The sequence below is a fragment of the Ammodytes marinus genome (assembly GCF_949987685.1).
Source record: "Ammodytes marinus genome assembly, chromosome: 12".
NCBI lineage: Eukaryota > Metazoa > Chordata > Actinopteri > Uranoscopiformes > Ammodytidae > Ammodytes > Ammodytes marinus.
Genome location: NC_137216.1, coordinates 7,515,083 through 7,540,083, shown reverse-complemented (window position 1 = coordinate 7,540,083; position 25,001 = coordinate 7,515,083). Strand labels below are relative to the sequence as shown.

The 25,001-nt window shown below is 40.1% G+C and overlaps 1 protein-coding gene across 1 annotated transcript in view; it reads left to right on the top strand.

Annotated features, from left to right (window-relative positions):
* tfpia (tissue factor pathway inhibitor a) overlaps window positions 1-24,669 on the top strand; it is a 44,238-nt gene extending 19,569 nt beyond the window's left edge. The window contains exons 2-7 of the mRNA XM_080037482.1: window positions 6,121-6,321; window positions 17,537-17,713; window positions 18,617-18,685; window positions 19,355-19,414; window positions 23,379-23,567; window positions 23,714-24,669. Of these exons, the coding sequence (XP_079893608.1) occupies window positions 6,121-6,321; window positions 17,537-17,713; window positions 18,617-18,685; window positions 19,355-19,414; window positions 23,379-23,567; window positions 23,714-23,772 (755 nt within the window). The 3' untranslated portion in view covers window positions 23,773-24,669. The remainder of the gene's footprint in view (window positions 1-6,120; window positions 6,322-17,536; window positions 17,714-18,616; window positions 18,686-19,354; window positions 19,415-23,378; window positions 23,568-23,713) is intronic.
* The last annotated feature ends 332 nt before the right edge of the window (window positions 24,670-25,001 follow it).

Genomic DNA, 25,001 nt, shown 5'->3' with positions numbered 1-25,001 from the left:
CTACCTTCTGTTCAACAACAAGTTGTATGCTCAGTGACCAATCTGGAGCTTTGTATGGATTGGTGGACTTCTTGGAAAGGTTGTTTGCATCCAGAGCCGTGCGCAAATATTGTAGGGGAGGACGGGGGAATGTGAGGTATTGGGTAATGTGAGACACCCCCTGTATCTAGGACACCAAACACATGTTTGGTCATGTGAGATATGTTTTCAAGCCCCTCTCATTTCCCTTTGGCCATGAAAGAGAGGACCTCATGGTGATGTTGTAAGCATGTTTTTTTCACAACAAATACTTTTTTGTATGTAAAAGTACATTTTCTTGCTGTCAACTTAATCGATTGTTGTGTGCCTAAACAAATTGATTCAGGTAGAAAAACTTCTATCACACATGTTGATGAACTACTTACATATGAAACCATGGGATGATGATAACTGAAGATTAGCCTGAATTGCTGAGAGTTTTTTTCTCAAATTGTGGCAGTGGGGTAAAGTGAGACAAATGCTGTGGGGTAAAGTGAGACAGTGTATGTGCCCTATTTGAATGAATCCATTATATATGAGGTAGCAAGGAGACTAGTTTGAAAAGACAAAAGACAATGTGGGCTGGAGGTGGGGGTTGATGGTTGAAGGGGTGTCAGCAAGGGCATGGTTTGGCACGTATGTATGTGGGGGACAGGAGAGTGACCTTTAACATCAATAGACTCTAAGAAATATGTCTTTATTCAATGAATGATCCCAATAAAACAAATGCAGAAAAAAAGACTCAAAAGATGGAAAATGACAGCTGGGTCTAGTCCTGTTCTGAGTCCCAGATTGTTCTGGTTCTGATTGTCCTTTGCTCTGACCCCCAGACACTAGCTGTCTCTAAGGGTCCTGTGTTCTGACCCCCAGACTGTGTTTTATTCTAACTGGTTCTATCTGTCATTTGAATGTTAATTATTGAATATGAATTATATGTTGTATTTGATCTGAGTTACTTTCAAGTGTTCAGAAAAATGTTTTGCTTAGTTGACCAAACCCCATGATTCTGTTACTAGTCCGACATTAGTTTTGTAATATTTGGTTACAATTTGTGTTGTTATGGTAGTTTCAGAGTGTACAAAGTAGGTGGTTCAGTTTACCCCCTTGATTTTTCTGGTCTGTCTCAGTGTACCCCACTTTTTTTAAACAATCATATTTTGACTGCCCTTTGTCTTGAAAAAATTCTGCTAATGCCAATTTATAGGAAAAATCCTGAATTAATGGGAAATGTGTAAATTTGAGTGATGAATAATTTTAGCTCGCTTAGAGGGGAGCAAATGTAAAAAGTGTCTCAGATTACCCCGTTCTCCCCTATGTTTTTTAATGAAAACAAAATAAGATCACAAAATCTATTTCTGATCTGAAAATGTCATTATGTACAGCAGAGTATTAATGCCACAAGGGAAATAAAAAAGCATCGGTATGTCATTACAAAGTTAGGAAGAAACAATCACAGTGGCATTCAGCGTTTGTCATGGATTAATGAAAAAACATGGCCTACAACACAGAGATATGTCCGTCTCGGTGTCCGATGATTTGACAAAACCATAATTATAGGTTATATCACGCTATAACATTATACTGATTTATTTTGTTTAATAATAGTTTACACTGTTCTTTCCTTTTGTTTTGTATGTAACTGTGTGGCCTTTACCAACTCTAGTTGCGCTAGTAAGTGTGGAAACTTGTGTCACGCAACTTGAGCTGCAGGTAGATAAGCTTCAGGCCTCCACATAAATTCTGTAATGAAACCGGCTATTTATCTATTTTTTTATATTATTTCAATAATGGCTGAGCCTCAAATAATAGCTGGGATGTGGCCAAATATAGTCTGGGGTGAGGCAAATATAGTCAGCTATTTGAGAATTTAAATTACTAGCAGGGCTGTTTACTGCTCACTTCAAGTATATTCCTGTGTTCGCATTACATTTTATTAAAAAATGTCATTGGAGAATATAGTCCTTGGGGCCTATACTGTTTGGTAAACAACTGTTTCTAAGTTGCATTCTGTACTTTTTTTAAATTATCATTAAAAGATTGACTTTTTGTCCATGCCAGCTTGTCTATGCAGACATGTTTGTATATGGCTGTGTGTGTGTTCAAGGGCTCTCTATGGCTTCCCTGGAGAGAGAATATGTATCTCCCCAATGTTGTGCTTTGTTTGGACTGACTTACAATGCCTGTGTCTGGATATTGGTCACAGGGATTTAAACCCTAATACACTAATGCTAACAATTGTCACACTAACACTAACGACGGGTGTATTTCACCCGATATGATATACTCGATACAAAATACTATATCAAAATATAATGAAAGTACAAAAATACATGGCAACTTGAGGTACTTTTCCTTTATTTCCCTCTATACATCGGCTCCTACAACGGTAAAACGGTATCGTGGGCGGACCCTATAAAAATGCTGTAAAATTTGTGAAAAATTTGCGAATCGTTAACAAAAAAATCCTAAAATAAATAAACCCATTCCTGAGACATGTAAACCTTGTTTTGTGAAGGCACATTCTCTCTTCATCACTGACAACTGAGGAAGAGATTAACAAAACATGCCATGGCACCCAGTTGGCATTTAGTGACAAAGCAGAGAGCAAACAATCTCTACTCATCATTATTTCTTTGTAAAGTTTGTTCGGCTTAGATTGAGTAATTGGATGTATTTACTTAGCAAAAATGGGTTTGGGTACTAGACGGAGAGCCAGATTGCCTGTTTCGCTGTGTACTGTCTGCCTGGCTAGACGGAGATAACAAGATTAAAAAAAAATATATATATACTGTATACAACACGAGTCTCTGCTGAGAAGCCCTTCTGCCCTCACCGAGCCTACCGAATTGCAAAAGCAATAACACAAGTCGGTCAGTTGGGCGGAAGGACGAAAGGAAGTTAGATTGGGTGTATTTGATTGGTGACTCCATTTCCTCCTCATAAGTTAGAATGAGACGGGTGAAGGAGGAGGGCAGGTTGTAATGGTGAGCTGCTGCCCCCATTATCTGGCCTGGCAGAGGGACTGTTTATGGACCGCCGTGCTGATAGGACAGAGCACGGTGCTTTCCCATAGAGGATGTGCTTTTATAGAACCCTGAACCCCAGTGGGGACAGAATTTAATGTTTGTTTTCCAAGCTTTTCCGGTCACGCACAGAACAATGTAAATAGGAGCAGGTGATGATTAAACTACTTATGAGCTGATTAAACTACCTATGAGCTTGATGAGAAGAAATATAAACATGTCATCAGTTTAGTGTTTACGAAGAGCACAAGAGATCAATCTAAACACACCAAGAGTCTACAGCAATGCCATCACCTTTGTGAGGCTGTATACACGCACATAATGTGCTCTCAGCTAAAGGCTTACATCATCAGTTAGTATAGCTAACATGCTAATGTTTAGCAAGTATTATTTTTAGCATATTTACTACCTTAGTTTAGAATGTTGGAGTATAACATTTGCCTATTAGTACAATTCACAGTGAAAAGCCTAGATTGATAAATTGTAGGGGTGTGCGGAGACGTCATTATCTGTATCTGTATCTGTATCTGTTCAACCAACAAAATCTGTATCCGGATACACAACAAGAAGTGGGCGTGGCGTATACCGGAAGTTTCTTTTACATTAGCCAACAAGAAGTCACACCTAAATTGATTTTCTAAACTAATATTCATTGTCAATGCAATTGTTGTCCCTTCAAAGCATCACATTGATGTAATGTTGACATATAAGTCAAAAAGTCAGATATATTTCTACCTTTTCAACTCTCTCTCTCTCTCTCTCTCTCTTCTTTGTTCTCAGAATACGAAGAAATTCAGGGAACGAAAATATTGATAAATAACAGCCCAAATCTGTGCATAGGCTACTCACTGTTAGTAAATGAGGGCCAGTGTTTTACTTTTAACTTAATTAAGGTATCCCTTTAACTGGGGGAAATACAGCAGTATTTCATGATTATTTTTTATCTCTATCTCTCCCCCTCCCTCTTTTTTAACTTTTGTTTTACTAAACTAAGATTTAGGAACAATATTTATCAACATACCAATCTCATAAACCCTAAATAATATGTTAGCCACATGTGTAAGCCACATGTGATTTTAATGTGTCAAGTTTGCATTTTCCGATTTTATTGTATAGGTCCTGAAGTAGGCCTAGCTGTATACGCATTGATTGACAGCTGAAAAATAACAGGTCCTAAGCATCAGTTTGATGGAAACGTAGTGGTGTTTGAAAGAGTTTAAGCAGTAGGCCTAGTGAATGTAAATACATCGGGGAAGGGCTGACGGTGACTCGGGGTGCAGCATATTCCATTGGTTCGTCTCTTCTTCTTACGAGGAAACTCACATAAAAACGGCAGCAAATGCGATCGTTAGAACCCTCTATTCAAGGGAAAGGGCGAACGCGCTGCGTTTATCAGTGGATAAAAAGAGAGAGACCGCGGGTCACGGGACGCGCCCGGTCCTCTCATGTCCACCGCAGAACAGCTGTTAGTGTCATTCTACCTGTTGTGTCATTGAGGCGGAACGCGCTGCGTCAATTAGGCGCATAATATGTAAAAAAAATCCCCGAATAATAACGGGACTATTCGGAAATTATCCGTATCCGTATCTAACTCATTATCCGTGCTTATCCGAATACATATTCGGATTCGGGCTCATCCCTAATAAATTGCATGGTCAATAAATCGAACGATATTTGCTTATTGCAGATATCGGTATTTGTGTATATTTCCAACTATATGCAACAAAGTACAGCGAATATAAACAAGGTTTGAGTTGATTTAGAAACATAGTCACCAAGTGTGTCAAGAAAACATAAACATCTTCACAAACCCATATTGAGATATGTCAGTCCAAACTAAAGGGGGTTGACTGATCGAACATAACAACATTGCTAGACACTCTGCTACCATGACTAAAAACCTGATTGGGCTCACCAGCACATTTTGGCTCCCATAACATCACACGTTTAACCCTTCAGTGCTGATATTGTGACATTGAAACATCATGGTTGTTGAATATTCACTTTTTTACATTGCAGAAGGTTATTCTAAACACTTTTTCTCCACTCTTCGCTATCTGCACATCCCCGTAGACAGACATCCCTCTCTCCTCGATGGGTTTTTTGAATTAGCTTCACTGCTACAGGCGGCCACAACAGAGACTTGACCTAAAAATAGCAGGGATGAGGGCAGAGAACTCCAATTCCCAGCAGCACACTAAGATAGTGATTTAACATTTGCAACAGATGTTAGTAGAGCTCAAAGGCTTTCATGTCACCTCTTTTTTGGGGGGATGATGTAATGATAGCATAGAGAAGCGAAGAGCCCAATTCCCTGTTCACAACTGTATCTGATCTTGACCATTATTAATACTGTCTTTGTCCAGCAGAAGAATAGCCTTATTACATATCCATTCCAACCTGCTCTCCACAACAGGGCAGATCATTGCACTGTGGTGTATTATGTGATATTTCCACTGCTTTCACTCACTGTTCCTCTGCCAGCTGCCACCTTCATGGATCTATTTTCTGTACTGGGAGGGGGGGGGGGGATTCAGATGTTCTATGCTGGGCCCTTATTCTGGGTGCAAGTTCTAAAGAAAAGTGCCATTGGTCTTGTGCCTTAGAAGATGTATTTTGAGTGATTGTCTAAAGATAGAAATTGGCTTTTTTTTTTACTTTTTTTTTTACTGCAATCCTGCATATTTTTTATAATTTTATAATTATTTAATCTGAAAGTTCAGTCAGGTCAGGGAGTTCAGTATGCTTTACAGTTAAAACATTCTTAACATAGTGATTCTAAATATAAAATAAAAAGGAAGCTGTCAAACCATACGCTGAAGTCTTTTGGAAATGCGTGCATCTTTACCTTATCTCAAAGCCTGAGGTTAGGGTTTGATGTTGTGACCCAATTTCTTCTCACACACACACGCAACCGTATTACACCACACACACACACACACACACACACACACACACACACACACACACACACACACACACACACACACACACACACACACTTACAAAAAACTAAATCCTTTCCAGTGCCACAAGAACTAAAAGTTTTATTTTTTTTCTATACCCCTTACCTCCACAGACAGACCACAGCCCGAGCTCTTCATCTTCAATGAGTTATGCGCCCTGAAAGACGACTCGGGCCCGTGTAAGGCCATCAAGGAGCGCTTCTTCTTCAACGTGGACGAAGGGGGCTGCGAGATGTTTGAATGGGGAGGCTGCGGTGGGAACGCCAACAACTTCTTGACCTTTGAGGCTTGTGAGGAAATGTGCGTTGTCTCAGGTGAGTTCATTCATTCATTCATTCATTCATTCATATCATCTTTATTTCGAACAAAAAATAATAATGTGCATTCAAATTATATATTCATACCATACTCTTATATTTACAAAGCTTTACAAGAAAATAAATAAATAAATACATTTACAAAAATAAACAATCAAACGAGAACAAAGAAGAAAACAAAACCCCAAAATACAACCAGTGTAGCTAATATCACACTCAAAATCACCCACATTCATCACGATAACGTCCAAGAAAAGTGTTTTTGTACCTCTTTTTAAACTGAATTATGTTTGTGCTAAGCTTTACTTCCTGTTCTTAACGGTTCCACAAATTCACCCCACAAATGGTAATGCACATACTTTTAAGAGTTGTTCTGAAATTGTTTTTTTTCAAATTAAGTTCCCCTCTCAAATACTACCCACCCTGTCTGCCCATGAAAAGTTTTTGGATGTTTCCCGGAAGTAATTGATTTCTTGCCTTGAACATGATTTGTGCAGTCTTAAATTGAACCAGATCGGAGAGTTTCAGTACATGTGACTTAAGTAGGGTTGCAAAATTCCCGTTAATTCCCATAAATTCCCATGGAAAGTTTCCAACTTTGAAAATTCCTGGAATTTTGCAACCCTAATCTTGACTAAAACAACCAGATTTCATGCAAGTACACTTGGCAAGTTGCACATAGCACACATCCTACTACAGGTGTACTGAGGCCACGCCCCCTACATGCACTGTGCATTCCTCCATCACATGGGGGGCAATTTACTTAATTTATTTAATGGGTTGGGTCGGACAGATGAGTTATATTTTACTCAACATTAATATTTTTGTTGTTCAGTGAAATTATTGATTGTTCATAAAATAATCAAAACTTGATAACGTTCTACTTACAAATAAATCTGTTCAAATGTAATGTTTTTTTATTGAAATAGTTTGCATGGATGTCTGCCTATGACAAAACATAGTGTTTATATGCTTATATTTATGTTTGGATACGGAAAAGAAAATCAGTTAAATGATCGCCATTTAGTTAATTCCTATAATTCCCAATTTTGAATATTCCCAAAATTCCCGAGCGAAAGTTCCCGTGGAAACTACAAGTGCAGCATGTAAGTTGCTCACACTTCACACAAATCGTAAAATTACTACTGTATAGACCTACATGTTGTTATCATATTTAAACCATAAAATATCAATATCAGAATCAGCCTTTGGGGATATTTAGTACCAAACATGACTCAACAACCACACTGCCTCAACATGTTATAAAGACTCCAAAGCTTGACACGCATGGTGTACATATTTACCGTTGCTAAGCTATGATTGGACAATCCTAGCTCAGAAAAGGGGTTTAGCAAAGGTTCAGTTGTTCTGTACAATAACAGAAAAGCTTAATTCCCACGATACATTTGTGGAAAAGACTGCAGCCTACTGATTTCTTTTTAAATCAGGTGTTAGAAATATTTTACTACCCTCCAATTAATGTTGGTGATGGTTTCATTGCAGGCAATATAATGTTTCATAATGCAGTTAGATTAGATAAAAGTTACCTCTGGAAAATAATATGAACAAGTATGTAAACACAATAATAAATAATAGGCAACACACACAGAGGTTGGGGTATCATAAAGGTAGTTCACATAAATATTGTTCCATGTATTTGAGTGTGTCAGTGTTTCCTGTATATAAGGCTTATAAGACTTGCTGTAAAATATCCTGATTTCGGGATGCTTTTTCTTGATCAATTAGAGTGAGGAAAAAGCTGAAAATACACTGGATTATCAATGGGTGGGGAGTTTATCTTTCTGTTTTGTTTAAAATGGGAAAATGTACTCAACAGTCATCACTGCCGTACTCCTCATCTCCTCACGCAGAACCATTCTGAATGCCATGGAAAAGTTCAAGCTTGTTATGTGACAGCTGTTGAAGGTTTTTTTCTCTGGTTGACTAAAATTAGTTTAACCACATGCAAACAAAAGGTTAATCCTGGATCACACACCACATTAAAATGTCATGTTTCATAGCAATGCAAGAGCTCCCGTGGGATGGCATTACGTTAGTCAATGTGTGTGTGTGTGTGTGTGTGTGTGTGTGTGTGTGTGTGTGTGTGTGTGTGTGTGTGTGTGTGTGTGTGTTTGTGTTTGAATATGACTAAAAGGTATCCCTAATCAGATGTCGGTGAGAGCATGGTGGCACCTGATCAGTGCAGTCTAATTGCTATGGTGCGCCACTTTGTCATATAAATGAATGCCGGTTACATTCAAGCCACTAAGAAATGAGTTGACGCAAGGTTTATTATGCCTATCAGCACCACAAAACTCTCTCTGTATTTCTCAGTATGGCAGCGTTTACAAACTGGTGTTGCCCCCCCTATCACTGGTGCAGAAGCTAGAGAAGCGCCAACGTAATGTTTCAGTTATTGATTCTACTGCTAAGAAAAAACCTGGACGTGCAGCAGAAAGAATAAAACCCATGCATGATCACTGAAGGCTTTACCTCATGTAGATGCACCGACAGTGTTGTTGTAATTCATCTTAATTCCTCATGGGGGCGACAGAAGTTACGCACTATAGCTTTAACATTATGTCACTCACCGCACTGTTCATAGCTTTTTTCATGGACACCTCAGTGATTTATCATAACACTATTGCTCTTGAAAAGCAATCAAAGCTGCAACAATAGACCTCGTCACCCCTGGGAGTTTATTCTATCCACAGTTGTTTCTGCACTGGTTCGGTTCAAAAGGCACAGCAGGTGAGCCCCAGTGCTGCGGAGATTTCATCTACAGCACAGAAAACAATACATCTTTAATACTCAAGCTTGTCTCATCACCATGAAATATGTACTCACACATGCAATGCAAAAAAAACACTAGTGCTTTCCTCCCACCGGGGAACGAGCAACCTTACCCTCTCATGCTGCGTGTTATGGGAGATATTATGCAGTCAGACAGCCACGATCATGAATGATTTTGCATCCTGCTTGAATGGCCACATGATGCAACACATGCAGAGTTCCATTTCACGTTACCACCGACGGTCTCCACATCTGCGCTGTAGACAAATGTGCCGGTGGGGAGTTTGTAGCTCCAGCTGATCCAAAGGCTTCCTGGATAGGAATGTGGAAGTGGCACGTCAGCACAGTGTCCGATATTAAAGCTGGTCTTAACCCTGAGTAAGAAAACCTGCTGCTTTCTGATCATAGAGGAAGTTACACTGTATTAAACAGAGCTATAAAAGACACATTTGTGCCATTGCATGTAAAGGGCTGTTTTTATTGGAAAAGGTGGAGTCAGCAATTCTGGAGAATGATTGTTCAGTGAATATCTCCTCACAATACGCTACCTGTACTGTGTGTGTGCTGGAAATAAAATTCAGTGTTAATTCACAGCATAGGCTCCGCAAAGCCTTTGTTTACAAACCCTTTGTTGACATACCCGTTTATAGAGTCAAGGTTGTGTATTAACTAGGACTGTCAAATTAACGCGTTAATTTCGATTAATTAATCACAGAAAAATTAACGTGATTAAAAAAATGTATGGAGATTAATCGCACTTCTATATTGCCCTTTGACCCGGTGCAAAAGAGGTGAGACAATAGCGGAGCTGCACCTGTAGCTTGAGCACACGGCCCGCACGGGATCAAAGAGTAAAGAAAGAAGCAGGGGAAAGGGGCCGAGGGCTCTATGGATGTGTTATGGGCTGCTCCGGGCAAATAAGCATGAAGGTATAGGAATACGTCTTATGTTATTCTCCGCAGTGTCTGTGCATTGATTTAGTGGGTGCCTAATTAACAATGTAGGTTCAAAACAGTATCTCTCAATCTTCCTCCGTGTCTCAATTTTGTTTGCTAGCTGCGATTGTCTCCAGCAAACGGACACCCGCCCCCTCTCACTCTTCCTAGTATATGCCTGTCTTTTTTCCTCCTTTGTGTGTGTGTGTGTGTGTGTGTCAATATTTTTGGCTATGAGTAGAACGATGTTGAATGAGTCGGCATAGGCTATGCGCACCTGTGTGGCAGTGCAGCGCTGTCTGTAGTGGGAGATAGACAGTCGTCATTTAGCCTGCTTGTTTTTTTGTGTTTTTTTCCGGCGCTAGTAGATCCTAAATTTATTTCATGAAGAAACCTCGCTGAGGGGAGGAGACAGAAGTTACGAGAGACGGAGAGAGAGAGAGAGAGAGAGAGAGAGAGAGAGAGAGAGAGAGAAACGAAAGGTAGCCTATACAGTTGTTTATAAACAGGCATACAAGTGTCATATAAGTATGCGATTAATTTAGATTAATCACAGAGCCTGTAATTAATTAGATTTTTTATCGCTTGACAGCCCTAGTATTAACACCAGATTTTATTTAAGTTCACACAGTACAGACAGGTAGCGGATCGAGATATTCACTGAAGTTGGCAAAAAAGATATGTTGATGACAAGCTTTGTCCAGAATAGCAGACTCCACATTTAATCCATTGCTGCTGTGCTGTGGATACATCAAATACATGCATGACATTTCTGACTAAATGATTCACACAAAAAAGAAGGTAAAGCTATAATTCCCCTTGAAGGATTTTATTCAACAGCTATGCACCTTAAAACATGTCACCACATGTCTAAATTACTGAAAACAAATCTCAAGGGGCCAGCACCCTTTGCATCAGGGCTTTTAATGTCAAATTAGTAACATTTGAACACCCACAAAAGGCGCACACTTCACTGCAAGCTGCTTGTTGACACGCTATAGTGTGAATCATGCCACCTTCTCAGTTAGCTGTACCTTCTCACGTTGCTCACACACGTGATGACAGGGCTTCCCACAGCTTAACAGGAATGTTCTTGTAAAGGTCACTGACCACTGTGAGGGGCCTTTCTGCCTGGGATACCTTTATATTTTATCCCGGAGCCTGGCTAAGGCTTTTCTCTGTCCAGCCGTGGCATTTCACTGAAACCCAGATGAGTCATCATGACCATTGTGTCCCAGACTCTTCCTTTGGTCTGGTGAACCTTTTATAAATGTGCTTGAGAGGTGAGAGACACAAAGTAGTGCTCAAGGGTTCTGGTCAGACTGCGAGAGCCGACGCTGTTAGAAAGTGAGGGGTGGAGTGGGGGGTAGGATGGCTTGAGGTAAGGGTTCCGACCAGTCACCATGAGGTCGCTGGTTGGATCCCCAGCACCGGACAGAAGTGTGTTATTTGGTGGCCGGTATTACATCTACGGTGCCCACCATCTCTACGATTGTGTATCATCAGTGAATATCCAATCCACTACCTGTCCGTACTGTCTGTGTGCTTAAAAACAAATGCTTTTGTGAATATACAGCCTAGGCTCTGTAAACGGGCATATTGCTAGCTACGGTGGGCCCCCTCTGTTTACACACCCTTTGTTGACATGGTAATTTACAGAGCCTAGGCTGTGTATTTACACTTTTTTTTAGCACACACAGTACGGTAGCGGATCGTGAGGAGAAATTCACTAATTTGGACAAAACGTGGTTTTGACAACAAGCAGTCTCCGGAATCGCTGACTCCACGTTTAATTACATCTACTTAGATAATTAAAGTATTTTCTTTCAACACATTCTACCGATTCGGAAGTATGTTACAATGAAGAAAAAAAACTTGAATATGGATTTGATAATATTGCAGCTGAGGTGCCAGTGTCTGTCTTAGTGATTGGATAACGCATGTCTCCCTCCAGTGGCAACCGCTATTTTTACGCCCGAGTTCATTTTATTTTAGCTTGGATTTCAATTCATTTAGAGATTCGAAATGTGTTGGAAAATATTGAAGAAACTTAAAAGAAAAAAGGAGAGATGCATTGTGCATAGTCCTACAATCTTTCTGTGTGAGACACTAAAAAGAGCCAAAATATGAATGCATAGACCTGCATGAAAATGTTTGTTTTTTCACACACAAATAAGGTTTCCCCTCATAGTGATCCAGGTCCGTCTTAGATGTTGACGCCTGTGTTGCTGAAATATTGAGGTTCTCCTTGGAGAGCAGCCCAAAAACCCTCTGGAACGATGGGACTGTATGATTCAAACCCAGCTCTTGAAAAAGAGCTGACCCATTACTCTCCCCAAAAACACAAATCACTAGTTCCACCTTCACAGCTCTGATATAGTAGAAGTGTGTTTCTGAATTATTCATCACATGGGTGCTCCAGAGAGGGAGTGTTGGTCTACCCTTTGACACATCTCTTTGCCCGCACTTTAAAGTCAAAGTCACCTCATAAAAGCTATTTAGATGTAACAACGATAGCCTTTTTAATCATGGCTGTACCCTCCAGTGTAATGTGTGGTTATTCAATGATTTACCAGATCTCACAAAAAACAAAGAGTGTGGAGCTGGTGTAAGAAATGCTCTGGCTGCCACATTAGCAGTCCTCAGCTGTTGGGACACTGTGGGTTTAAACAGGTAGAAGCATTTCATTACAGACATTACAACTTTGCTAAGCAGAAAAAATACAGCCTGGCATATTATCGTGTGGGCATATTTCTGGAAACTGTGGGATTTTCCTTTAGGGAATCAAAATAACGTTTTGTGTGTTTGATCAGTGTCTGGGTTCACAGCATGAGCTCGCTCTGATTCATACGCTGCTGGGTCTTTGAGGTCTAAGAGGGTTTATTAAGTACGGGCCCTCACGGGCCCTCAGTTTACTACACAGGGTGTGCTATTATACAGTTTTTTGAATTTCCGCTAGGGGGCGCTGTTATGAAGTCCCGACTGAAATAACTTTGAGAGACCACGCCCCGCACACCGTTACTCCGATTGACATGAAATGTCTCACACAGGTGTATGTTAGGGTGCTCTACAAAAAAGCCTCTGGGACCATAAAAATCCTTCAGGGAATATTTCCCGCTAATTAGCATGAACTGAAAAACAGGGTGTTTTCCACACCTTTCTGAAATTTTACTGTATCAACAGCCAATTTCTCGTGAAGCCCCGGGGGACTACAATAAACATACCCGTAAAAGATTAGTAGGACAACTTGAAAAACATGTCCGCCATTGACCAAAAAGTTTACGAAGGGGCGGGGCCTATCAACAAATTGGCCATAACTCCTGAACCATAGGTCCTATCATCATCAAACTTGCTGGGTATGTGTAGAAGTCATGTGGTAGCATGTCCCTCGAAGCTTATCGCAATTAACCCATAGGGGGCGCCACAAATGCCCCCTGACTCTGATTGACTTGACATTTCTTACACATGTACAGCTCATGGTGCTCTACAATATAGCCTTTCGGACAATAGGGGTCAGCCATGATAATTTTTTTCGCCGCCATTGCCCAAAACTTTTATGCAGGGGCGGGGCCTATCAACAAATTGGCCATAACTCTTTAACCATAGGTCCTATCATCATCAAACTTGCTGGGTATGTGCAGAAGTCATGTGGTAGCATGCCCCTCGAAGCTTATCGAGATTAACCCATAGGGGGCGCCACAAATGTCACCTGACTCTAATTGACTTGAAATTGATTACACTTGTACAGCTCATGGTGCTCTACAATATAGCCTCTCGGACAGTTTTTTTAATTTCCGCTAGGGGGCGCTGTTATTAAGCCCCGACTGAAGAAAGTTTGAGGCCACGCCCCGCACACCGGAGGTTCGTAGAAGCTTTTGGGCCCGGCACACGGGTGGGGCGCCGCCGACGCAGGGATTGGCGGCCTGCGCAGGGCTGCCCGTACTTTCAAAATCTCCGCGGGATTTTCTAGTTTTGTACCGTCTCACCACCAGACTGTGGGCTGCACATTTATAAGTCAAACGCCTCATTGATATCATTTGAAATGAGAAGATTTCATAAGTAATTAGTTATTCAGTGTTAAATGATGAAAGGATATGGAAACCTTGCAGACATTTATATAATGTTATAGGGACCTGGAGTTAAAACATGTCAGATTTTTTTATTAATATAAGTCATTATCCGTCAGTGTGGTGGCGGGCTATTAAACCCAGCAGTACGCCTGGCAGGGTAGGGCGTTCTCTCTCTCTCTGCTTTGCTACTGAGAAACGTCCATCAGGTAGTCACAGATTGTCAGTTGGCACCTGTCGCTGGGTGACAATGCCAAGAAAGCCGAAGCGACATATTCCACACCGTTGCGGTTACGATTGTGTTACAGACCGGAATCAAACATGAGCGGGCTGTCACTAGCTCTTACATTTTTCCAGGTTTTGTGATGGCTTATTCAAATAAACAGTGGGGTTCCCGAATCCGACAAACCTTCACAACACCTGCGGTCTTTTAGCTCTTGTGTTGAGTGCTCCACGCCAAGGAAGCTGATGATAACATTTGTAGGACAGATATGAAGTAAAAAATTATCTCTCCCCCTTTGGATGCATAGAATTCAGATTGCCAAATGATGTATTGCAATAAATTAAAGGTGGAGTAAGCCAATCTGGAGAAGGTTTGTTGTCAACATTACATTAGTCAAAAATCAGTGAATATCTCTTCACAATCAGTATCTCTACCTGTCCGTACTGTGTGTGCGCTGACAAAAAACAAATGATACGAGCAGAAATATGGGAAAGTGGGAGCAGTGTTGAGAGGTAGAAGAGATATGACAGAGAAAGAAGAAATGGCAGAGGAGCGGATGTGGTTCACTGGGGATCAAAATGGTCTTACTTGAAGTGTAAGGCTTTTTAACAGCTCACAGAGGAAGATTGGAAGTCAATCTCAGAAACTTGACTTGGAGTGGAAATGTCACTTTGCTGCTGGGAATACAGGAAGAAGGGCTAGCTGTGAGTCTTTGACCAAAGTGGCCAGTGATTGTAAAGTGTGTCATAGCCTCACAGTTCATTCTATTGGAGCTTCTTAGACTGTACAAAGGCTTTGAGTTACCATATATCCCCCTCAATAGGTCTTCATTATTGTGCCTTGCCTTGCTCAGGCTTTCTTTTCAAAGACACATGTCATTGAACTGCATTGGATTCTCTCGCAAGTGCGCCATTCACTTCTCCAAGACTAGTGTTACACATATATTTTGTACTTCCCATTTCACCATGATTTGAGACAAAAGTTATTAAAGAAAGTTGATGTACAATAACTTAATTATATGAAGGAAACAGATATAATTGGTTACTTGAATATAGAACATATGCTGATTTAATTGAAAAGACGTGGGCTAAGAGAAAGACGTCATTATATAGGCTACTAAGTTTCAGTTTATCCGGTGCTGGATGTATAAGGTTACTAATATTTTTACACTGTAAACCCCAAGATGTAAGCAGAACTCAACAAAAATTAAGTCAATCAGTTGCCTTAATTGTTTTGAGTTGATGAACTTAAAAGTAAAATGTTTTCAAAACTTAAATATTAGGATGACATGCTACATGTATCTTTTGATTACCATTAACTTAAAGTGTTAAATCACCTCAAATATTTTCATTCACACACAATGGTATTAATGTACACACAAACAAAATATATATGTACAATACACTCAATATTTAGTTGTCTCTTTTGTGCATTTTTTAAATTGTGCTTAAATGAAACACATTGACTTGATTTAACACAAAACAAGCGACCCATTAATCAAGACCTTGAGGCAACTGATCACCTCAATTAAACTCGGTATAACTAATCCAAACACTTAATGTCTAACCTTATATTGTAATGCAGGGGACATGGGAAACACGGCTGATGCAATGAAATGTACCATCCTCTTCACTCACAGTTCAAACAGCAACATAACAAACATTTAGTCCAGCACAAAGCATTGTGGGAAATGGGGCATTGTTAAGATAATCATAAATGATCAGTTTAACTAACTCAAAAAAGGAAAAGAAGTCACAGAACTCAAAATTATTAAGTTAGTAGAAGTGTACAGTACATAATCAGTATAATTACTTTTTACTAGGGCTGTCAAGCGATTAAAAAAAATAATCTAATTAATTACAGGCTCTGTGATTAATTGATCTAAATTAATCGCATACTTATATGACACTTTTATACCTGTTTATAAACAGCTGTATAGCCTACTACAGTTTGTTTCTCTGTCTCTCTCTCTCTCGCGCGCGCGCTCGCTCTCCGTCTCTCGTAACTTCTGTCTCCTCCCCTCAGCCAGCTTTATACATGAACTAGCGCCGAATTTTCTCAAAAAAACAAGCAGACAAAATTACGACTTTCCATCTCCCACAACAGACAGCGCTGCACTGCCACCATTTCGTAGCCTACTCATAGGCAAAAATATTGACACACACACACACACACACACACACACACACACACACACACCCACACACACGGGGCGGGTGCTAGACAGCTAGCAAACAAAATTGGAGGAAGATTGAGAGATATGGCCTACTCGCTGTTTTGAACCTAGCCTACATTGTTGCACCCACTAAATAAATAATGCACGGACACTGCGGAGAATTAAGTAAGATGTCTTCCTACCTTCATGCATCCCATAAACCGTCCATAGAGCCCTCGAGTCGGCCCCTTTCCCTTGCTTCTCTCTTTACCTTTCTCCCTTTAACCCACGCGCCCGGCCCGGCGAGCTACAGGGGCAGCTCCGCACCACTTTTGCACTGGGTCAAAAGGCATTATAGAAGTGCGATTAATCTGCGTTAATTTTTTTAATCGCGTAAATTTTTCTGTGATTAATTAATCGAAATTAACGCGTTAATTTGACAGCCCTACTTTTAACATTTGGTTTACAGTGAACTGTGTAAGTACTACACTCTTCATTAATTATATCGGTGTCTTCTCACAAAAATAAAAAATCTCTCATTCATTCATTCATTCATGACTTATACATGTATCTAAAACCACCTTTGGTTGGAAGATATTTCATACTTTAAAAATGTATTTATCTGAGAACTGAAAAACTCAATGGAGGCAGTCAAGCATGTCGTGTTCTTGCTTCTGTGTTACTTACTTAATAAAAGTCGATTTCAGAGTGATTGGAGCTTCATGTTCCAAACAAAAACAACAATGCTCACTGCAAAACAAAGTGAAGATAACACTGTAATATGTGGTTTGTATAAGCCTGCCTGGCACTTGGGTCCGACCATAAAAGAAACAGACATCTTTATAAAAACACATGTACAGCTCATGGTGCTCAGTAGAAAACATCATACATGTTATATATTTCAGACCAGTTAAGTTGAATATGTAAACACACTTTTTCAATATATTTGGCAACACACTTAATAATGAAGTGCATACTGGGGTCAATTCTGTGTAGTTTATTTCAACTGCTCTCTCCCCCCACCTCCCCTCTTCTGTAGATGACAAGGACCCGTGCCCTTTAGGCGAGGCTCCCGGCCCCTGTCGAGGGATGGTGACACGCTACTTCTTTGACAGCGCCAGTCAACAGTGCAAGAGCTTCTTTTACGGCGGCTGCTTCGGCAATGCCAACAATTTCCGGAGCATGGCGGAGTGCCAGGCCAAATGTCAAAACAGAAGTGAGTGAAATTTAACTTGTGACTGTAAAAGAGTGACAGCCAACGTGACCAGGCAAACAGCACTGTTGTTGTTTGGTTTTTATTCAAAACCTGTTGATGGGTAGATTGTGTGTGGAGCTATGAATGCTTCAAAGATGTTGTTATTTTGAGTATGATGTACTAAACCTTAGAAAATAAAAAATAAACTTGTTATTTTAAGGCCAACCGCAAGAAAAAATCCGCACCTCAGCTCTCTGTGTCTGAGCCAATATTTGTAATTGGCGTCCATGACACTTTCTTACCTTGTCTTTGTAAGGCTTTCTAAATTTGTTCCAACAGAAATAATTAAATTTCCTTGCCTTTACCTCAAAAGCCAGTATGCCAGATTTAATTTATATGCCAAGGCACTGGCGATGACAGCTGCCGTGCACAACAAAAGAAAACTCATTCCGGAGTGGTGACACAATCAAAACAGTTCTGCCTCAGAAAATTAACTTTCTGATGAATATTTCGGCTGACCATGAAATCCCATTCCACCTTGGTTAAGCATTTGAAACTTTGATATTGACGAAAAAGAAAACTCAATTATGCCAGACTACGGCGCGACTTGGAAAGGTATGTAGGTATTGAAACTGTCAAAGAAAATAAGGAGCAAGTCGCTTGACTGTGACCAATTCCGCCGAAACCCCAGCACTATTTACTCAAAATCAATTGGAAAAATTCGATAACAATTTCAGTTAAATGAGTCTGCCTGGTTTCATCAGTAGATTAGATTTGTTTGCAGACCGACACATGGATAATGATATTAATCATACTTTAATTATGATTGATCGCTGGAATTTAATAAGATATGTTCTTAATATAGACTGATGTAAAGAATATCGGTTCATAATCTATGATCACTGTTTATTTTTCTCAATATAGCAAAACCTACCAAGGCACCAGAAGTCCTAACCCAGTCTCCTAATGTTGTGCAGACGACCGTATTGACTGGTAAGGATGAATTAACAAAGCACTCTACTTGAAGTATGTTAATGTTAGGTTGCTCGTCGTTCTTACCTCGTTGGTGAGACACTATGTTGATAATGTATTTATTTCACTAACCCTTTTCCAATGGGCAAAGTTAGTTTGTTTAAGTAAATCCCCCAAACACATATCAAAGTACACATCTTCTGCTAACAGATAGAACGGGGAGTCTTAATCAAAATGCTATCTAATTACTCTTTAAACTAAAGGGATGGTTCAACAATATTGGAGATAGGCTTGTTCTCAGTATTGACTTTGTGGCTAAAGCCATAAGGCAATTGGCCAGAAGGTAATTAGCCTAGCTTAGTATAAAGACTGCCAGAGAGAATGGCCAACAGCTGGGCAGAAAAAAAGTATAAACATGATGAAAACGCGTAATATCCACATTTATTAATTAGAAATGAATTGTCATTGTTACATTACTGTTTTGTATGGCTCAAACAAACTAAATGCATCATGTTGATTAATGATCCTTAGACCATGAACCAAACTATTTGCTTCCCTCTCCCTCTAGTCTGCTCTTAACACAATGGTATCAATTTTCTCATTTCACTAGGCAATTAAGCATATTTCCCAAGATATTGAACTTCTCCTTAAAAAATGACTTATCCCCTAACGTATGTGTTTGTTCCTCAGGGGAGATGACTGTGCGTGAACCTCAGCTGCTGAGGAATGACACTAATCATGGGGCAAAAGGTGAGAACGTTGGACTTTAAAGTTCTCTTCTGACAGACTGGGGGGGGGGGGGATAAACATGTAAAGAAACTGAAGATTCTCCTTGAGCTCTGAGATCAGTTAGAGGCTGAACTGCCACACTTACACACACACGCACGCACGCACGCACGCACGCACACACACACACACACACACACACACACACACACACACACACACACACACACACACACACACACACACACACAACAGTGTCAGTGTGTAGCAAGCTTCCAGCTACTGCTGAACTTCCACACACCCACCCCAGACACACACACACACACACACACACACACACACACACACACACACACACACACACACATACACACACACACACAGCATGACTGACACACTGGCTGTTTGGGGCAATTAAAGAAAGAATGCACAAATGGCACAAACTTTTCACCCCGTCTGAACTTCAACTCAAAAGGAACTTTTTCGGTCTGATGAATCAACTGTGTTGCCGAAAATACCTTGTTTAGTTAATTAACCTTGGTAGGAAAATACATTGAGGCTAATACAACATGAGGGGGAAAAAAACTCTATTTGGCCCCATAGAATGAATGCAGACTGCACGGTACAAAGCCAGAAGAAGTGCATGCATCATGCATTCAGAACAGAGAACTCCTAGAGCACCAGACATTTGGTATAGATTTAAAGTGTTGCAAGGCATAATTAAATCAATCATCCCTTTCCTTCAGAGTCGCAGCCAGTGGAGACCATGGCTAATTTTGTACTCAAAGGGGAGCAGATTCAGTTCATTTAATAAACCCAGTGTATGCTGCCAATAGTTATACTGCGATATAATATATATATATATATATATATATATATATATATATATATATATATAAAATAAAATAAAAAGTCACGGTGCAGTGATGCGTAGATGCTAGGCAGCTTGCAAAATGACTTCTGTTGTGCAAAAGGCAGGAGGGCGGAAACATTTAGTGCATCAGTCTCCCTTCCCCTACAGCCCCCCATTCGTCCCATATTCCCAATTATTAATTTGTCTGTGTATCAGTGGGAGTGAGGGAGCTATCTATCACGGGTTGTCATGTTCCAAGGTTTTCTTCTGCGAGCCACAGAGAGACCCTGGCCCACTGCCTCACCCCTCAAATCATTCCAGGGGGTTATAACTTTAAGACTTCAATTTCACTCCTGTCAGAAGATATTGGTTCGGAAAGACTCAAGATGAGTGAGCCCCAGTAATACTACTGCCTCCTCCAATCAATCCTTTTTGTTTTATTTCAAAAATAAATAAATAAATAAAGGGATAACAGTTGGTAATGATTCATGTGAGTAGTATATATATAATATATATATATATATAAGTATACATATATATAAGTTCACATTTCTTTTGTCTGAAATTCAAAGTCATAACATCTGGAAAATAGCATATTATAATAGCAATAGATCTTTCTACAGAGCAAGTGTTACAATGTTGAAATCAGCTGGACACTGACATCTGGTGGTTATATGGCGACGTACACTTTTAGAGTCCATTGGAGAAGCTGTAATGTGATGTTGTGTAAGATACACAAATACTAAAATAAAGCAGTTCTTGGTTAGGGCCTCAAAAAACGTACCTGTGTTTGAATTGGGTTCAGCCATTACTCCAAAAAGTAATGTATATTATACTTCTACCACCAACTGTTATAACTATTAATTGACATTCAGCCTTTTGCATTTGAAGGTGTTCTAACTGTTGTGTTCATTGATGTGAATTCTATTTGGTGTTGTTGTGAAATAAAATCACAAGCAATAGGTGTTGATGTAGGCATTTAAAGGTGGAGTCAGGGATTTTGGAGATGGCTTGTCGTCAAAATCACTTTCTCGCAAAATCAGTGAATATCTCCTCATGATCTACTACCACTCTGTACTGTGTGTTCGCTGAAAGTAAATCAAGCGTTAATACGTAGCCTAGGCTCTGTAAACGGGTATGTAAACAAAGGATATTTTCACAAATGTTGCTGGTTTACAGAGTCTAGGGCTAGGCTGTGTATTAACACTGGATTTGTTTTCAGCTCACACACAGTGTAGGTAGTGGATTGTGAATAGTTACTGATTTTCACAACACTTGTTCTCCAGAATTGCTGACTGCACCTCTAATGGATTTCTGCAGACTCAATGCAACATGGTTGTTGTGCAAATAATTTTGATAGATTCCAGTTCCAACACGTCAGCAATGTGATACACTGTGTTAAACAAATAATGGGGTTCATCAACGTGTTTATGTTTCCCTTCATAATTATTGACGTATTTATGACAAAAAACCCCATCCTTTAAATTATGAAATTGTTCTAATTGATCTGATTTGACCCCAACAAATGAAATAATGATTCAGACATTGAGCCTTTGGAGCCATACTGTTATGGCAGTGAAAAAAGCCATGTTTTAAAACTGTACAAAAGACCACCCACTGCTGCTAATAAGCTTCCCTGCAACACCACAGCTGTGTGTTTCTCACAGAAAGCTGCGGAATAAATCACAGAGTATAGCGAACACAGCCCTATGGGAGGCCATGATGACAACTCAAATATCTCAGTTTAAAGTCTGAGAGCCTGCAGACACTGGACACAATCTATTGACGTCTGAGGACATGAACCCATGTGGAGTTAAAAAGTGACGGAGATGTTGATGAAAAGCAAACAGGCTTTATCCATCTTCTTTATCCTCACGTCGGGGGGAGGGAGATAACTGACGTATACCTCCGAGGCAAAGTGAGGGACAACCAACGGGCGGAGAGCTGTCACTCAAGAGATCGCGGCAATACATTTTAACTTCCAAAAGAATAAAAACTAGCATGGTCCAAAAAGATTCACCCCCCTCAGTGTTGTCATGGAGATATGACCTAAACATACAGACTAAAATGTTTTTGTGGCCCAGGCTGTGAATAGGTTTAATAAGACTTTGAAAACGGCCTGTCTAACAAGTGAGTCAAAGAAAAATGGCTCAGTCTTGGCACCACCCCCCAGTGGCACTTCCTGGTTACTACAGTTGTGGTCACTTCCTTGTTGCATGCTGCTAAAAATCGCTGAGGTTGGGGCTTGAGCGCTTTATGTGCCCCTCCCCCCCTCTCACCGACGTGTGGATGGGGTGGCCTCACACAGGGGGCGTGCGCGGGGCCTGGCAAAATAGCAGGGAGGACCGTGGGTGGAGCTTAGACCTGACTCTTCTGTTTACAAAACAATACCAACAAATGCTACTATGTAAAATCCATCCAGAGAGAGGAGGACTGCAGATTAACACATCACCACGTATTCTAGGGGGGCAGAAGTGATCGTTCAGTTGGATTTTTGTGGGACTCTATAATACATTTTTTCATTAAAATATTGCAAAGTCTACCTTTAAAGATGGTTTTATAGGAGAAGTATACTGATGCAAAAATACATGGTGTAATACAACAAACACTCAAATGTATATTTTGTACCTTTAAGCAAAATAGCCAAACATCTCAGTACAATATTTGTCCCTGCAGTGTCTCACCGCTGTAACATACTCCGCGAGAAGAAAGAACAAAGTTCTCGGTGACAGAGCTGCGAGAAGTTCTTTCTGGTCTGACATTACATACTTCACAAGAACTCAACTGCCGAACTCCTCACCGCGGCGCATTGTTACCATGGAAATTTGACTCAGTAGCGCCAGCTGATTTCACTTCGCTTTCCTCATTGACTTCAGACTGACCAATCACACAATAGTTCTCGGACAAGCTGCGAGAAGAAAGTTCGGCCCGGGTGATGTGTCGAGAACAAGCTGCGAGAACAGCTAAACAAGAGCTGAGAGAAGAAAATGACGTAATTTTCTTCTCGCAGCTCTGTCACCGAGAACTTTGTTCTTTCTTCTCGCGGAGTATGTTACAGCCTTCAGTCATTGTCGGTTGCAGCCCCAATTTAAGAAAAAAAAGTTGAAATGTTCTGTCTCTTTGTGTATTTTTCAGAAGTCTTGAGGCATCCCAAGCTGTGCTACGGTCCCGTGGACAAGGGAACGTGTTACGGGGCAGAGCGGAGGTTTGCGTTCAACCACAGGAACAAGAGGTGCCAACCGTTCAGCTACAGCGGCTGCGGCGGAAACGAGAACAACTTCGCCCACCGGAGAGAATGCATTAACAAGTGCATTCGCAGGAAGGGTGTGTATAATTTCAGCATTTTTCCGAAATGCATGGTTTTTATTTTTGTAAGAAAATAAATAGGAATGTATTACTAAGCTATGTTGTAGCTGTATACAGTACATGTACAGAATCATATAATAGTATTTTGTTGTATGTCATTGCAGGTGGGAAGGTGATCAGAATAAAGAAGAAAAACCTGGACAACATTGTTCGCTCAGTCTGAACACCACGTCAGATCTAGTTCTACAGAGGAGCCACCTGTATTTATGTCTATATTCTGTTTCTACCTTTACTTATTCTATTGTTTTGTAATGCTACAGTAGCTGTATAAAAAAATATATCATTTGTAGCGTACCGGAATTATCTTTGTAGGGACAGAATGCAATTATCGTTATTAATAATCCACATTATTTCAATATCTCATTGACAGAAACACAGGTTTTGTTTTGCTTATGGCTAGGGTATGCTTCGTGTATGAGTGTCTTTGTAATATTCTATGTCTTTTTTCAATTTTACGTTTTCAGATTATGACAGGGTCACACCGATCAGAACAATTCCCCATATAGGACACTCCAAAGTTCCACATAATTTTTTGCGAAGTGACTAAATGAATTGTTTCTTGTGCACATTTACCTTACCCTGTATATACAGTTACTGATGCTTTGTCTACAGTGGTCTTTGGCCTTTTAGCTATACGGCTCCGCTAAATCAATATAAACAACAGCATTAGCAGATTAAACTGGTGGTGGACAATCCTTATTATGGGATCAGAGCGATATATTGGATGTTCTAAAGCAGATGCATTTATCACAATGAACATGTCCCCCCACAGCTATACATCAATGCTTACAAGCAAATGACTGCTTTAGTTTTGTCAGATTAAACATGAACTCTCCCACCCCCCCCCCCCCCTCTTCCTCCATTTTTTTTAATCAATATTATGCATTTTCATAAATCACTAATGCGGTCACTATTGCTGGTGGTGTTGTTGTTGGTGTGAAACAGCAGGGGGCAGTGTTGTGTAAAGTAAGTTTGGAAAGAGCACCGGTAGCTCTCACAGTAATCACTGTAATGTAATGTAATGTAATGGGCCGTTAAAGAGTTTATATAATAAAGTTCAATGATCTCATTACATTTCCTTGGGTGTATATGCTTTCATTCTAACGTGTTTTAAATATACAGTATAAAAGAAGGATCGAGAGTAAACCCATAAGCCTTTCAAGTTATTTAATGATGTTCACAAGAGAGAACACATGTATGAAGATTGCAGTTTGGCCTGAACATATGTGAACAATTTCAAATAATTCTGATAATAATATGAAGGATTTTTGTGGATAATCTGTAACAATAAATAAATACAGATTTCTACATTTGGAAGTTACTATTGAGTACACTGAGGACATGTCCATGTAAAGTGGATTTGGGAATTTGAGAACATTCTCTGATCATCTT